A 17017-nucleotide genomic window follows, 5' to 3' on the forward strand; every position below is an offset into this window, starting at 1 on the left:
CCCCGGGGCTGACTCGGGCCTGTGTGCACAGCCCCTTGGCCTCAGTTTTGTTCTCTGGTAAATGGGGACAGTGGCCTTTCTTAGCGTGAGGGGGCCGGGCAAGGGCAGCATTCCAGCCTCCTAACTCCCATCTACAGTTGTTTTTTTTAAGTGTTTGTTTATTTATTTATTATGAGAGAGAGAGCCAGGGGAGGGCAGGGGGGGCAGAGAGAGAGAGAGAGAGAGTGTGAGGGGCGGGGGGGGGGGGGAGGGGGAGAGAATCCCAAGCAGGTTGTGCACGCTCAGCATAGAGTCCGACGGGGGGTTTCCATCCCACAAATGTGGGATCATGACCCGAGCCGAAATCAAGAGTTGGACGCTGAACCGACTGAGGCAAGCAGCCGCCCCTACAGCTGTTTCTTGGTCACAGTCGTCCAGAGTGCGGAAACTTGTAAGAAGAGAACACACAACATGCACGATCCAGAAACTCGTGCCGTTCGTTACGGAGTCTCTGTCTCTCTCTCTACCCCTACCCCACTCATTCTCTCCCCACCCCCCAAAAATGAATAAACATCAAAAAGTTAAAAAAAAAAAAAAAAAAGAGAAGTGACAGTTTGTCTGTAACCCAAACCGGCTTACGCAGAAGAGAGGATTTATGGGATCTTTGCATTCAGGTGCAGCTGGATCTGTTTCTCTATCTTGCTGTGTCTTCTGCCTTTGGCTTCATTTTTTCAAGTTCCAGGTGGTGACCTTTGGTGGTCCCAGGCCCATGTCCTCCAGGTTTGGGCCCAGCAGGACACATTTAAGAAGTATCTCTTCTCAGGGGTGCCCGGGGAAGCTCAGTCTTTGTTAAGCGTCCGACTCTTGATTTTAGCTCAGGTCATGATCTCATGGTTCGTGAGTTCGAGCCACACGCTGGGCTCTGAGCTGGGAGCCTGCTTGGGATTTTCTCTCTCCCTCACTCTCTGCCTGTCCCCCACTGTGTGCCCTCTCTCTCTCTCTCTCTCTCTCTCTCTCTCTCTCAAAATAAATAAATAAACTAAGAAAAAAAGTATTCTCAGTAGCTTCGATAGAAGTTTCAGAGTTCACTCTGGTTGGAACAGCAGCGGGCACGTGGTCACTCCTGAGCCCATCTCCGCGGCTCAGGGAATTTGGTGCCGTGACTGGCCAGGCAAAGAGCCCTGGTTCTGTCCTCGGTGCCCAAAGCGGAGCTTCCTTCAACGTTGCACAGGCTGTGTGTGCAGACGATGTGCACACGGACTCTGCACATGTGGACGTACGTGCATGTGTGCGTGTGGGGGGGGGAAAGCGGGTGATTACCGGCGGGGGCGGGGGGGATACCGGTGGCCAAGAGGACACCTGTCCGCTCTGTCCAGCCAGGAACCCCCTGCCCGTGTGACTGCAGTCCTGGGCTCTGCATAGCGTGTGTCCCCAGCATCGTCCTGTCGTGCACACGGGGTAGGCAGCGGGGGCCGGGGAGGCTGTGCCCTGGCGTTCTTGGTGATCGCGGCCTCCCACGCCCGTGCGTGACCTCTGTCCGCGTCCCCACGTTTCCGGCGAGGTCTGCTCCCTTCTGCACGCCGACCTCTTCCTGTGTGGGTCCCTCTCTCGGCCGGAGCGCCTCCGAGGGCCCGAGTCTGTTCCCCTCCGTGTGAGGGGCTCCGCCGCCCTGCCCAGGACCCGGTTGCTGAGTGCACGGCCTGCGTGGCCGCCTCTCCCGGGCTCGAGCCCCCGGCCCGCCCTCCCGCCGCCTCCCTCCAGGGAACCCCACGCAGCCTCTCCAGTCCCTGGGCGCCCCCCCCCACCCCCGACCGCTTGGCAGACCTGACCGCCGGGTTCACCGAACTCTCGCAGCGTGAACGCGCACGTAACGGCACCCAGAGACGGAGCGTGGCCGGCCCGGGGGCCCCTCCCGGGCCTGGTCACCGCGGGTTCGCTTCGCCTGCTTCGAGCTTCTGAAGAGCGGGACCCCGCGGCCTCGCGTCTCTGGCGCCCGACCCCGTGCTCGGCGGGGCCGCGCGGCTGCGGAGCGCGACGGTGGCCGCTCCCCTCTGCCGTCCGCGGGTCCTCGGGTCGTCTCCCGTCTGGGGCTCTTTCGCTGGCGCTGCTCACGCCGTCCTGCTCCCGTGCACAGATGGACACCTGCTGTGCGTGTGTGTCCGCGGGTGGAATGGCCGCGTCCCGGGCACACACGTGTCGTTTTCATTCTAGATTAGATCCTAATGTTTAACCCTCGGCAGCTGTCGTGCTCGTGGACGAGCACAGACGCCGACTTCTCCCCTGAGAGCCACCGGGCGAGGCCACGCGGCCCCCCTGGAGAAGGGCCGTGCCTGTCCTTGCCCGGGGCCCTCCCGGACTCGCCTCCGGCCACTGTTGTGGGTAAGATCCCTGGGGTCCCGCCCTGCCGCCCCTTCACGGGCTCTGCACCGGGTGGGTGACTCCCTGACTTCTGCTCTGTGTCAGTGTTACCGTCTGTAAAGTGGAGAGACGAAAGACAGCACTTAGCCAACGGGGAGTTTTATTTTGTTTTGTTTTTTTAATTAAAAAAAATTTTTTTTTATTTATTTTTGAGACAGAGAGAGACAGAGCAGGAGCAGGGGAGGGGCAGAGAGAGAGGGAGACACAAAATCGGGAGCAGGCTCCAGGCTCCGAGCTGTCAGCACAGAGCCCGACACGGGGCTCGAACACACGAACCCAGACATCATGACCTGAGCCGAAGTCGGACGCTCAGCCGACTGAGCCACCCAGGCGCCCCAAGGGAGTTTTGAACAAGTAGAAGGCAGCAAGGCCTTAAGTCTTTTATGTTCATAAAACATTATTTATATTGTTAGCCATACATCGTCTTAGTTCAGATCACTGTATCTCATACTAAGGGCAGTACAGGCTTTTGCAAAAATGAAAAAGGGATAAACGTGGAAAACCGAATGGATTTATCAGTCCTAATCCTAAAGCTCCCAGGACACAGCATTGTAACAATGTCCATTTTCTTTTGCTGTTAAAAAATCGGGCCAAACTGTGTGTGCTGCTTTGACCCAGCTTTGTTAATTTTTTCAAACACCTTTATTGAGATGTAATTCACATGACATGCGCCTGACCCCCATAAAGCCTACATAGTCCAGTGGTTTTTACTGTACCCACACATCATGTGAAACTGTCCCCCCAACCAACTTTAGGACGTCTCTTCACCTCGGAAAGAACCCGCACTGTTTGGCTGCTACCTGTCTAACCCCCCACCTCCCCCAGCAGCCACCGACCACTTTCTGTCTATGGACTTGCCTCTTGTGGACGTTTCGTATAAATGGGATCATCTCTTGTGGCTGGCCTCTTTCACCTAACACAGTGCTTTCAGGGTTCATCCACGTGGTAGCATGTGTCAGTCCTGCGTTCCTTTTCGTGGATAAATCATATGCCATCATTTGGGTACTAACAGGGATTTCTCGTAAAGATTTGCACAGGTACCGAAGCGTTATCCTGGGCACAGAACAACCACGTTTGGTAACTCCTAGCTGTAGAGGCACGAGCCGTTCTAATAGATCTTTGATGGCCTCAGTTTTCCCCTCCATAAAACGGGTGCGGGAGTGACCATGCATCTCTCTGGGCAGAGATGACGGGGGTCTTGAAATGATTCGGCCCTGAAAGGGCTGTTCGCGTTCTGAGTGTGCCCCACCCCCACTGCCCCCCTGCCCCGCTCTCCTGGGACACGGGCCACCTGGGGACAGGAGCTCCGTCCAGGGGCACCAGTCCCGAGGAAGGGGCCCACACATGGGGTCGGCGCCACCTTCCAGGGCTCAGGCTCCCTTGGCTGCGAGAGCTGTTTGTGGAAGTGGACCTCCCCCCGTGTGGAAGAGGGTGGGCTGGGCAGGGGAACAGAGGTGGAAACATCGTCTTGACACGGGGTCTTGGAGAATCAGAAGTGGGTGCTTTTTTTATGTTCAGGAGGGAAAAGCAAACCAGGCCCTTGCTTGAAGGGTGTTTCCTTCATTCCTTGAGCCCTCGTGTGCACGTGTGTGTTCAATGTCCCCGGGTTCCGTGTGCTTCTCCCTCAGGGTGTCGGAAGGACCCCGTGCCCGGACCCCTGAGAGGTGGCATCGGGGCCGTGTGCTGGGCCCCCCTGGAGAGCAGCAGAACATGTCCCAGCCGGACCTGGAGGAGCTGGCCGAAATAGGTAAAAGCGCGTTCTCCTTCCAGCCTCGTCCCGCGAGGAGGCCGTTGGCGGATGTTTGCTTTAAACAGATACTAATACGCTTACGCGGCTGGAAAAAGTCTAGCCCTGTAAGAAGGGCTTGGTGAGGTTGTCCTTCTCCCTCATCTGGGGTCTTACCCCTTCCCCACCCCCGTTAGCCCCAGGTAGTGACTTTTTAATCTTTCCAGGGTTCTTTTGTGCAAATTCAGGTGAGCCCCTCCGAGATGGAGCCACCTTCCTGGGTTGTTATGAGGCTCAGATGGGATAACATCCTCATTCACTGCTTGAGGCTACCCGCCAAGGTGCCAGCGTCCACATCCCCATCTTACAGACAAGCAAACTGAGGCCCGGGGTGACTGGAACACACGGCTGAGGGCACCCCGTGACAGGGGCCAAGCTGCGGGGAGGGCCTCTGCATAGACCCACCCCTTGGCGGTTTGGTTAACATCACGTGTGCACGTGTTTCCGCGAGAGGCCGTTCCTGCTACGCGCACCGGGGCCAGGCTACCCCGTTCGTCTCCCTCTAGTGCACATCTGTCCTCAAGGTTCGCAAAAACCCGGAGTGGCTCCCGAGGATCCGCCGAAGGCCCGTGGCCCTGAAAGAAATGACTTTCCGTCCTGCGATGCAGCATCAGTGCATCACGCCCGATGCTGGGGGGAGCCTTGGCTGCGTCTGCCTGTGCTGCTTGATTCGGGCTCCCGGGAGCCCGCAATTAATTACGCCTTCCGGTTTGCTCCCCTTGCTGCTTTAAGGCGTGCGGCACAGTAAAGCATCTCTCGCTTGGGTCCATACGGTGGCAGGGCAGTGAGCCCGATGTCAGCGGTGTGGTTAGGGATGCGGGAAGGGCATCCTTGTTTCCTCCGTCCGCTGCCTTCCTTAAGACGGTCCGGTTTGTTCTGCCTCCTCACGTTTCCTTGTGGCCGGGCCCCCGTGTGCTGAACCGTTGTTTTCCGTTTTTTACGGAGGTGAAATTAACATGGCATAAAATGAGCCATCGTGAAGTATTATTTAGCTCATTCATAACGTGTAGTGTATCCACCTGTTAGAACATTTGCTTCGCCCCAAAAGGAAACCCCACACCCCATTAGGCAGTCACTCCTTCCCTGAGCCCCGGGCAGGCATCAGTGTGCTTTCTGACTCCGTGGATTTATCCGTCCCGGGCACTTCGTGTAAATGGAATCCCGCATCCTGTGGCCTGGCTTCTTTAACGTAGCGTAATATTTTCAGGGCTGTCTGTATCGTGGCGCGGGTCAGTACCACGTTCCTCTTGCGGCCAAGTAGTACTCCATTGCGTGGGCAGCCCACATTGTGTCCACTCATCCGCGGACGGACACGTGGCCGGGGCCACTTTCTGGCTGTTGTGAAGGGTGCTGCTGTGACCACGGCGTGCACTTGTATTTGTTAGAATTCCCGTTTCCAGTTCTCTGGGTCGCACTGTTGCCTACGACTCGCTTTAACATCGTACACGGCCCGCATGTCAGCATGCTTCCCTCCGTGTCTCTTCTCTTAGCAGGACCCCAGGCATCGGGTTTAGGGCCCACCCTGATCCAGTGTGACCTCGTCTGAACTAATTTCCTCTCTACAGGCACTGTTTCCACACAAGGTCACATGTGAGCTTCCAGGCAGACGTGAATCTTGGAGCAACGCTCTTCCGCCCAGTACATCTGGGGACCACAGTCTGCTCTCACCTGAAATTTCAAGGCCCCATTCTGTTTCCCGTTGGAAAGAGCTCTGTCTTGATTTGTTTTATATGAAGGAACCTCACCTACTAAAATTAAACCGGAGACAGCACTCCTTCCTTCTTCGAGGCACAGTGACCCCCTTCTGCCCTCAACCCAGCCACGGTTTCCTGCCGGCTGCGCGGATCCACATTTCCCAGGAGGGCCTGGGTTGGAATTTGGAGTTGGGAAATCAAGTGCAAATCCACACTCCACTGCCAATGAGCATTGTGACCTTGGGCAACTCATTCCCTGTCTCTGAGCCTCAGTTTCCACTCCTGTCAGTTTGGAGGACAGTATTCGCCCCCAGGTCTCATTTTATCCCTCCATGGTTGTGCCCACTGAGCAGACGCACAGTGGGTGCACAGGAGGGGAGGGTGCCCACTGAGCAGACGCACAGTGGGTGCACAGGAGGGGAGGGTGCCCACTGAGCAGACGCACAGTGGGTGCACAGGAGGGGAGGGTGCCCACTGAGCAGACGCACAGTGGGTCCACAGGAGAGGTGGGTGCCCACTGAGCAGACGCACAGTGGGTGCACAGGAGGGGAGGGTGAACACTGAGCAGACGCATAGTGGGTGCACAACAGAGATGGGCGCACAGTAGGTATACAGTGAGCAGATGCACAGTGGGTGCACTCTTGAGGCATGGTGACTGTCCTATGAAGAGACGCCGGGAGGCTCCCTCGTTGCCCATCTTTCTCAAGAGGACACCTGACTTCCTGTAATCCTCATTGTCTGCCACAGAGCTGCGGAGGGACGAAGAGAAGGCGGCCGCCCTGAGCATAGCGAGAAAGCCCTTGGTGGTGCCCACACCTGGCCAGGACCCCGCGCTCAGCGTGAATCACCCCTTCTACGACGTGGCCAGACACGGTATCCTGCAGGTGGCAGGTGGGTTGCAGCTGGGTGGTCCCAGGATTCCCGACAGGTGCCAGCGTTCCCGTGGGCCCCGTGGGGTGGGGGTGGGTTCATCGGGCTGCCTCCCCGTTGCCTCCCTCTCCTTGGCGTTGTTAACCAAGGGCAGTGTTATGCTGCTTCCTCAAAGGGAACAAACACCTGTCCGGACGGAGAAGACGAGCCTCCCCTACGGCCAGCGGCGGGGCTCGGGGAACGTGTTGCATCGCTGTGACCAGGCGCGGGGGGATCGGGGCCGCTTGGTGTGTTTCTCACGTGGGCAGCGTGTGGGTTGATATGTGGAGAGACGTGAGAGAGGAGGTTTATCGTAGGGATCGGCTCTCTCGCGACCGTGGAGGCGGAGAGGTCCCAGGGTCTGCCTTCGGCGAGCCGACGGTGGCACTCCCAGCAAGATCTGGAGATCCGGGAGCACTGGGGGCCCCTGTCCGCGGGCTGGAGAAAGTGGATCTCCCGGCTCAAGCACAGAGCAGATTCGCCCTGTGCCCCTTGTTCTGTCGAGGCCCCCGCCCGCGCTGGGGAGGGTGCCCTTCCTCCCTCCGTTCAAACGCCGCTCTCCGGCGCAAACACCCTCACAGACACTCCGAGAAGGAACGTCTTCCCAGCCGCCTGGGCGTCCCTTAGCCCAGTCGAGGTGACACGTGGAGTTAGCCATCGCAGGCGCGGACCCTGCCACCTCACTGCTGCACTAAGATCTCCGTAAACATTAGCTCCTGTCCCCTCCCAGCCGGAATCTTGTCGAGGAAAGAGGAATGGTTTGCGACAGTTGGAGGCCCCAGAGGCACAGATGGGCATCCTTTGTGCACACTCAGCTCGGAGAGACGAGGAGAGGGTGGGGGTTGGACAGGTGGTCAACCATCTGAAGCCCCAAGTGTTCCTTCTGGAGAACCTTTAAGGTTTAGGTAGCAGGGGGGTGCCTGGGCAGCTCAGTCGGTTGAGCGTCCGACTTCGGCTCGGGTCATGATCTCACGGTTCGTGGGTTCGAGCCCCACGTCGGGCTCTGTGCTGACAGCTCAGAGCCTGGAGCCTGCTTCGGATTCTGTGTCCCCCTCTCTCTCTCTGCCCCTCCCCCAACACCGGACCCAGTGTGGGAGCACAGACCAGGTGCCCACCAAAGGAAGGCAAGAAATAGAGTTACTTTTCCTGAGAATAAAAAATACATTATTAGTATGCAATGGGTTATTTTTACTTTTTAATTTTTTAAATTTCATTTTTTTTTTTTATTTTTTAGGGAGAGAGCATGAGCAGGGGAGGGGGCAGAGGGACAGAGAGTATCTTAAGCAGGTTCCACACTCAGCACGGAGCCTGACGTGGGGCTCGATCCTACAACCTTGGGATCGTGACCTGAGCTGAAATCGAGAGTCACACACCCAACCGACTGAGCCACCCAGGGGCCCTGCAGTGGGTTACTTTTAAATGAATGAATAAATATATATATTTTTTTTCTTCAACGTTTATTTATTTTTGGGACAGAGAGAGACAGAGCATGAACGGGGGAGGGGCAGAGAGAGAGGGAGACACAGAATCGGAAACAGGCTCCAGGCTCTGAGCCATCAGCCCAGAGCCCGACGCGGGGCTCGAACTCACGGACCGCGAGATCGTGACCTGGCTGAAGTCGGAAGCTTAACCGACTGTGCCACCCAGGCGCCCCAGTGAATGAATATTTTTAAATCTCCTCTTTTAGGTTTCTAGTATGGTCAACCGCTATAGAAACAACCCACTCTTTTTTTTTTTTTTTTTTTTTAAGCCTTTTGAGGGCCTCAGTAGCCTTAAGAGTATCAACAGGTTCTGCAGCCTGAAAGCTGTCTAGGTGAACGTCCCTCGTACACCTGGCAAGAATGTGTGTCCCAGGATCGGGCAGCGTGTTCTGTGTATTTCAGTGAGGTCCTGTCGATTGACGGCGTCTAGACCTTCTGCGTCCTTACTAACTTCTCTACTTCATCAGCTGTCGACTGAGGAGTGTCCAAAACGCCCACGATTGAAACGTGTCCGTTTCTGCCCTTGGTTCTGTCCACTCATTCCGTGGGTCTTGATGCTTTGTTTTTAGGGGCAGGTACCCTTCGGATTGCGAGGTCTTCTTGACGTGTTGTTGAACTTTGTGTTCCTGAACGCCCTCCTTTACCAACGGCCGTGCGCCCGTGTTGGTGACTCCTCGCCTAGCATGTCTGACGTTAATCTAGCCGGGACAGCCGCACCAGCTTTCTCCTTATTGGCGTTGGTAGATACGCCTTCTCCATGCTTTTCCCTTCAGCCTGTCCCAGTCTTTCTTTTTTTTTTTTAAGTTTATTTATTTTGAGAGAGAGCCTGCACGGGCAGGGGAGAGGCAGAGAGAGAGAGAGAGAGAGAGAGAGAGGGAATCCCAAGCAGGCTCTGCACTGTCAGCACAGAGCCCAACGTGGGGGCTTGAACTCATGAACCGTGAGATCATGACCCGAGCCGAAATCAAAAGTTGGCTGCTTAACCGACTGAGCCACCCAGGCGCCCCTAACCTGTCCCAGTCTTTACAAATGAAGCCCATCGCATATAGACCGCTTCCCATTAGATCTTTTTGTACTTTTGAGGGTGGCTGCTTAGCGGGAACCGTGTTCTCAGCACCTCACAGGGTGTGCTCAGGAGTTTGCACTTGGTCCTGGTGGGGAGCCTGAGGCGGAGGAGGGGGCTTGTGGTTCAGAGCGACCCTTCTTGCCGCGGTGTGGAGGGTGCTGATGGCAGCCGCAGGGGGACCCAGCGGAAGCGAGGACAGAGGGCCGAGCCTGTGCTGTGGCGGTGGCGTGGAGAAGAGGGGATGAATTTGAGAGAGGTTTTCAATGTCAGCCTGGAGGACAAGCAGAAACCTACCTGGGAAGGGTTTGCCGCACGGTAGGGTGAGGTTTCCAGGGGTGCAGGAGATTGAATCAAGAGACGGGGGCCCTGGGAAGTAAGTTGGGGGTCATCGCTCTTTTTAATTTTTTTTTTTGGTTTATTTATTTTTGAGAGAGAGACAGAGTGAGCAGGGGAGGGGCAGAGAGAGAGAGAGAGCATCCCAAGCAAGTTCTGTGCTGTCAGCACAGAGCCCGACACAGGGCTCGAACCCACGAACCCTGAGATCGTGCCCTGAGCCGAAGCCTGACGCTCAACCGACTGAGCCACCCAGGCGCCCCGGATTTCAGTATTTTCAGTGGTCACCGTCTGGAGCTTAGTCGGGGGCCGGGCTGTGAGCCCAGGGGGAGATTACCTGGTGGCGAGTGGGGTGGGCAGGGGGAAGGTTGGAGCCGGAGCAGCAGAGAGGCTGGAGATGTGATCCAGAGACACAGAGGAGGCGAGTGGCAGAGAAGAGGAGGACAGGAGGATCTGGTTCCACTGGGTGACAGGTCACCACCCCACACCCAGATCTTTGTCCCCAGGTTAGACCCCAGCCAGGCTTCCCTGCAGGATGCAGAAAAATGGGCCTTCGCATTTCCTTCCTCTCTGCAAAACGATGAGCAGCCCTGAAACAGACACCCAAGGAGACGAACTCCCAAATCGCTCCTGGTTAGATGGCCACTGCCTTTATTATGCATTTTAATCGTCCTTCACTCGGAGCGGATGACAGATCGTCTGGAGCGCGTTCTGGGCGATGGCTCTGGGAAGCACTTCTTTATTCATAAACTGGGCTTCTCCCGCCTTGGAGACAGTGAGCGATGCTGTGTTGTGCACAGCGAGGGGAGGGATAGGGGTCATGAATTACACTGAGGCCTCGGAGAATTTGCATCTTATTGATGGTTTTCATTTCCTTGCACATTATATCACTTTGAAGCCCGTTTTCGATACGCTGGCCCGTGTTACCAGAGAACGACGAGGGGGTGTTCACTCATGTTGACTGATGTCATTAATGCAGATGCCGCCTCGACTGCTTAATAAGCAGGATCCCGGACGTCCCGGGGATTCCTCAGGGCTGCCGCGCAGGCGTGCACGCGGGAGGCCTCCCTGCTGCCACTGTGGGGTCCTCAGGGGGCAGAGGACCCCGTGCAGGCCGGGAGTCAGCCAGCTGCAAGCGTGGACCCGGCCCCGATGCTCGCGTGGCCTCTCCGGGCCTCAGTTTCCTCTTCTGTAAACGAAACAGCACACCTGGAGGCACCCGGCGTCAGGCCTGGCACGTGGTAACGGGTCGCATTTATTGAGCACTTACTGCGTGCCGGTGCAGAGAGGCTGGTGTGGGGCTGCCCGGCTGTGGGGGGCAGGGACTCTGTCCCCGGGGCCAGGGCCGGCCTGTGCCTCCCTCCCTCGCTTTTTGTTCACTTTTTATGATGGAAATTTTCCAAAGCGTCAGCTGCGGAGAGAACCGTATAAGGGACCCAGGTTGTTTTTGCCATTGCACCTGCCGTGAGAGTTTGTTCAGTCTGATTAGTGCTGTGGGCGTAGTTTGGCGGGACGTTTGGAAGTCTACTGATACGAAAAGAAAATGCTGGGGCACCCGGGTGGCTCCGTCAGTTAAGCATCCGACTCTCGATTTCCGCTCAGCTCAGGATCTCACGGGTTCGTGCGTTCCAGCCCCGCGTTGGGCTCTGTGCTGACGGTGCGGAGCCTGCTTGGGATTGTCTCTCTTCCTCTCTTTCTCTTTCTCTAAATAAGCAAACAAACACTAAAAAGGAAAAGAAAAAGTTAAGTTAGTTGCCTTTTTGGTTTTGAGGAGAGGAGAAGGCCTTCCATAGTAACTCAGCATCATGCAAGTTGAGGAACGTTGTACAGTAAGTGTTCATGATGAGTGAGGGAGCCAGTCAGTGGTTTATACAAGCAGGAGGCCCCCACAGGGCAAGGACCCGGGCCGGATGCAGGCGCCGGCCTCCCAGCCCCTCCCCGCGTCCTTGCCTCAGTGCCGTGCCCGTGCCCGCGTCGTGCGCCGCCCGGGAAGCTTCTCACCCTTGTTCGCAGATGGCGGATGGCGGGGGCTCACGCTGCGTGGCTGAACTGAGTCCAGACCCCTCGGCTGGGGATTCATCCTTCTTGACCTGCCCCGTCTCTGCACACCCCCTGCCCTCTGGGCCCGCTGACCCGAGCTGGCCAGCAAGGGGCCTGTCAGCAGCCACGGGCCCGGGAGCAGGGACAGGCCGAGAGCCCCTCCCGCCCCCCTCGACAAACCAGGGAACGCGTGGTCTGGGGAGGGCTCTGGGGTCTGATGGAGACCCGCTGTGTTCTGGCCTGGCCCGGAGGGTTGGGGTCCCTGGACACCAAGTCCCTGGGGTTTTCCGGGAGCCTGAGTTCACACTTCTTGCCCGGAATTTCCTGCTGTTCACCCTGGGCCCTGGGGTGGCCTTGCTGTGCCCCTGTGTGGCAGGGCATCTGGTCCCTGTGCCTGTCCCCCCCGCTCCTCTGTGAGGCTCTGCCCTGCCTGGCATTGAGCTCTGCTCTGCTCCTGTCTCTCGCTTCTCGCCGTCTTGGGGTGGGGACATTCTGCTTCTCAGCCTCAGTGGTGCCCGAGTGTCACCCACCAGGACCCTCTGTGGATCCTGACTGGGTGGCTTTGGTGGGGGGGGGGGGCTCACTCTTCCCTGGGATCCACCGGCCCCCGGCCCCGCGTCCACTCCCAGGCCATCGCCACTCTGCACCAGGGAGCTTCCGTCCTTGATGCTGCCTCAGCGGTTGTCCGTAGCTGTGCCCGGTGCTCCCCTCTTGGCCCTGCCCCTCCCCCGCGCCCCTCCCCCGCGGCTTGCCAGACTGGTTCTGGCTCCTGTGTCCACCCTCCCCCACCCTCCGTGAATGGCCCAGCAGCCCAAGCCAGCATTGGGGGCCCCTCCCCAGTCCTGGGGGTCTCTGTCCCCTGTCCCCTGTTCCTCCCATCCCCCTCGCAGTCTCTACTTGGGACATCCCGCTTCAGGCCATGCTCACCAGCAGCCAAAGGGCCTGCAGAATAACCCACTGAGTGAGTAAGATGGTGTCCCTTACTCACCCTCCTCACCGCTCCCCGCCGTCAACCGGGTAAAGTCAGACCCTCACCCTCCTCGTCCCTGGGGCCTCGACCTCTTCTCACCATCATTTCCCGTCACCCCTTGCCGCCCGCGATGGCACGTCTGCATCACACCCCGTGCTGTTCCTCGGCTGCCCAGGGCGTCCCGTGAGCAGACGCCTGCCCTGCCCTCAGCCAGGCCCCATCCGCAGAAGAAGAAGCTTCACCTCCTCTCTCTGGAGCTCGGCCTCTGCTCCTCTGGCCCGGTGGGTGATGTCCGTCCCCGCCCCGCGGTGCACCCCTCGGGCACGATTGACCACGGTGGGGGTGCGGGGTCGTGAGACGCGGTGGGGTCAAAGAATGTGTCTGGACTTTGTCCCCGGTTCTTGGGAAGTAGCCTCTAAATCCTTGGAATCCCCAAGTGATGGGAGGAGCTTTGTGACTCCTGCTGGCTTATGCCGGAGGGGAGGCTCACGGAGGACCCCGTGTCGCGGGTGCCACTGAGACAGCTCGGGGTGGAGCTGCTGTGCCGGGAGCGACCACCTGGGTCGGAGAGTCTGGGCGTCGTGACCTCCAGGGGCTGGAGACTGCGTTCAGTCCACAGCCAGGGATTTGGTCGGCAGTGCCTCTGGATTGACCGGTCGAGCCGCGCCTTGACTGGGTCACAGTTCAGTCAGCCACGTCCGTGTGATGAAACCCCGGAACCACTCTGGATGCGCCTGCCCTGCGCGGTGGCGACATGGCGGTGTTCCAGACTTCACGGGGAGAGGGCACGGGGGCTCCGTGGGCAGGACCCTCCCACACACCGCCCCGCGCGTCTCCCCTCTTGGCCGGTCTTGACTGGTATCCTTTCTGATAAAACGTAAGTGAGCGAGTGGATTATCGATCACAAGGGGGTGGTGGGAACCTCTGGATTTGTAGCCAGCTGGTCAGAAGCGCGGGGGGGGGGGGGGGGCCTGGGGACCTCCGGCCGGCGTCCGCCGTCTGAAGCGAGCACCGTCCTGTGAAGGATGGAACCCCTCACCTGAGAAGCGTGGCCTAAACCCAACCACGTGGAAGTCACTGCAGAAATGGCCTGGCCTGCCAGAGCCCCCGTGGCTTCTCGGGGGCTTGTGGGGCTGGGCCGAGACCCCGTCCCCGCATCACTGCCCTTCGCCCAGATCGGTGGGGCCGGGCGGGTGTCGTGTCTGGTCCTTCTCCCCAGAGCTGAGTGCACGGTGGGTCTTCGGCGAGCGTTTGCTGACCTGGTCTTCCATTCGCCATATGACTTAGCACATCGCAGGCTTTCCACTTGGTCTGATTCCAGATGATGATGCCGTGTGTTCTTGGCCTCTTATCACGGACGTTAACAATGTCTTTCGACCCTGGGAGGAATCGATTCCTTGTTTCTTCAGTAGCCACACAGACGATTCCCAACTTGAGAAGCAATGCCGTCCTTTTCCCTCGGTTCCCACAGGCGAGCACAGACTCAGGGTGGCCGTGGGCCCCTGGCCCCCGACATGGTAGAAACAGCATGTGGGAGACGCTTTTCTTCTTCCAGGCGCAGCCATCGAGGCCCCCATTTGGCAAAGCAGATCCCCGTGTGGGTCCCGGTGCAGTCTTTCCAAACAGGGGCTTTCTAAACAAATGGGAAGGCATGACCAGAATCCCTAAGGAGCCCGTGCGATGAGAAGGTGCTGTGTCTGGAAACCAGAACAGCGCTAGAATTCTGAATATCAGAGAAGCTTCCAGGCTCCTGGAAAGAGCCACACGTGTCCTAAATCACAAGCAGCTGCCCCGGGCGTGTGCAGGGGGCCGGGGCATGAGCGTGCGTATGTGTGCGTGCGTGCATTTCTGGTTCGTCTGATTCAGAGTTCTCATCCTTCCCCATTTCTTTTTTTTTTTTTTTTTAATTTTTTTTTTTTCAACGTTTATTTATTTTTGGGACAGAGAGAGACACAGCATGAACGGGGGAGGGGCAGAGAGAGAGGGAGACACAGAATCGGAAACAGGCTCCAGGCTCTGAGCCGTCAGCCCAGAGCCTGACGCGGGGCTCGAACTCACGGACCGTGAGATCGTGACCTGGCTGAAGTCGGACGCTTAACCGACTGCGCCACCCAGGCGCCCCTCATCCTTCCCCATTTCAAGCAAACCCTTGAAACAGATGCAAATGCTTCTTCGCCACGAAAGTGAGTTCACAGTTGTGCGATTTCTCAGACAGTACCTGTTCGCCTCAGGCTCTACAACGCGTCTTTCAGTCGATCAGTGACTGATTATCGGACACAATCTGGGCACAGGCAACGGGCAGCGAGCCTGGGTTCTGGGGCACATGGTTAGACACCGGCCCTTGGGGAGCATCCCCCCTCCACTGTCCCTTGCGTGGTGAGCACCGCTGTGTGGGGACAGTCACAGGGTCACCTGGGCCATGCCGGGGGGCAGCACCGATCATCAGGGCTCCTGTACCCTGTGAGGTCCTGTCCAGGAGTGACTGTCCCCCAGGCCACCCAGCCTTCTCCAGGGCCCGGAGTCCTGGGGACGCCCCGGAGGACACTCGCTGTGTGGAGGAAGCAGCAGACACTAGCTTTGAAGGCAGAGGCGTCCAGGTTTCAGTCCTGGGGCCCTCAGCCCCGTGTGGCTTTGCACAGGGCCCGTTGCCCGTTTGTAAAATGGAGACATTGCTCCCAGCGTGCAGGCTGGTGGTGAACGTGAACTTGGCTAATGTGCACAGAGCATCCGTAGTAGATGCTCCTTAGGTGCCGCCTGCCAGCCACCTGGGCTTCTCAGCTCGGCCGGCTGCTCAGGAGGCTTCCTTTTTCCATTAATGCCTGTGGGTGTCCCTGGAGAAGGCGGCCTCGGGTGCGGGCGGGCCTCACCCCTGTGTCTGCTCCCGCAGGGGAGGAGGGAGGCCTCGGGTGCGGGCGGGCCTCACCCCTGTGTCTGCTCCCGCAGGGGAGGAGGGAGGCCTCGGGTGCGGGCGGGCCTCACCCCCGTGTCTGCTCCCGCAGGGGAGGAGGGGGGCCTCGGGTGCGGGCGGGCCTCACCCCCGTGTCTGCTCCCGTAGGGGAGGAGGGAGGCCTCGGGTGCGGGTGGGCCTCACCCCTGTGTCTGCTCCCGCAGGGGAGGAGGGAGGCCTCGGGTGCGGGCGGGCCTCACCCCTGTGTCTGCTCCCGCAGGGGAGGAGGGGGGCCTCGGGTGCGGGCGGGCCTCACCCCCGTGTCTGCTCCTGCAGGGGAGGATCGCTTTGGAAGACGGGTCATCACGTTCAGCTGCTGCCGGATGCCCCCCTCCCACGAGCTCAACCACAGGCGTCTGCTGGAGTAAGTCCTGCCTGTGTCCCTCCACACACGCCCCCCTGTGTGCGTGTGCCCTCCCGGTGTGCGTGCACACACCCGTGCACACACACCCCTGTGCACACACACACCCCATCCACACGCACAGCCTGTGGTCTGCCTTCCCCACGACCGTATGCGTATCTCCCTCTCCACGCACACACACGCCCGCTGTGCACACACCTGCCATGGGCACACACAGCGCACACACACTCCCTCTGTGTGCACGCACACCCTATAGGCTGCCTGCCCCTCAACACGTGTGTATCCGCCTCCCTGTGCGCAGGCCTCTCCCTCACCATCAGCACAGAGTGGACGTTTAGGGCTAAAGGCTCATGTATGAACATTGACTAGCGGGTCCCCGGATGGATGTCACATCTGTTGCCAGGTCAGCAAAGCCACCTGTGGGACTGATGGCCTCTCCAGCCTTGGGTGGCTTTGGGTCCACCGTCCGAAGCGCTGGGCCTAGATCTCGGGGCCCTTTCAAGCCTCCCTCCCTCTCAGAGCCACAGGGAGCCCCGTCTCCTGCATCTGCTTAGTGTTCTCTGCTCGGAAGGAAGGCCTTCCGCTTACGTGCTTGCGGCCTCGGCCGCCATCGCCCCCCGTCTTGTCCCTGTGACGTCTGCACGCTCCGTGTGATGGCCAGGGTGCTTCTGGTGCCTCCTTTCTCGATCGACCCCATGAGCTTCGTGAGAGCCCGCGTGTACTGACCGCAGCCGCTGCACGGAACCCCTCTGTGGGTGAGCGGGACCCCCGGGGCCTGGAGCGGAGGACGTTCCCCGAGGGCAGCACCGCTCGAGTACCCGCCGTGGCTGCGTTTCCAGGCGCAGTGCCCTCTCGCACAGGATCTCGCCGCGAGCGAGGCCCTGCCGGGGTACCTGCCCAGGCTGGGGGCCGGCGGGACTCGCCTCGGTCACCACATTTGGTGGTGGTGGTCTCGCGCCTGTGGGGCGCACGCGGCTGCGCCTTGCCTTCGAATCTGCCCTCTGGCGGCCTGCCGGTTGCGACTCACTCGCAC

General features: G+C 59.0%; 1 protein-coding gene across 1 annotated transcript in view; it reads left to right on the forward strand.

Annotated features, from left to right (window-relative positions):
* The first annotated feature begins 4033 nt into the window (after positions 1-4033).
* ARHGAP8 (Rho GTPase activating protein 8) overlaps positions 4034-17017 on the forward strand; it is a 49183-nt gene continuing 36199 nt past the window's right edge. Inside the window, exons 1-3 of the mRNA XM_047066417.1 lie at positions 4034-4144; positions 6625-6768; positions 15900-15987. Of these exons, the coding sequence (XP_046922373.1) occupies positions 4108-4144; positions 6625-6768; positions 15900-15987 (269 nt within the window). The 5' untranslated portion in view covers positions 4034-4107. The remainder of the gene's footprint in view (positions 4145-6624; positions 6769-15899; positions 15988-17017) is intronic.

This window comes from Lynx rufus, unplaced genomic scaffold (assembly GCF_022079265.1).
Source record: "Lynx rufus isolate CCGP_SWC_20201006 ecotype Redwood Valley unplaced genomic scaffold, mLynRuf1.p SCAF_7, whole genome shotgun sequence".
NCBI lineage: Eukaryota > Metazoa > Chordata > Mammalia > Carnivora > Felidae > Lynx > Lynx rufus.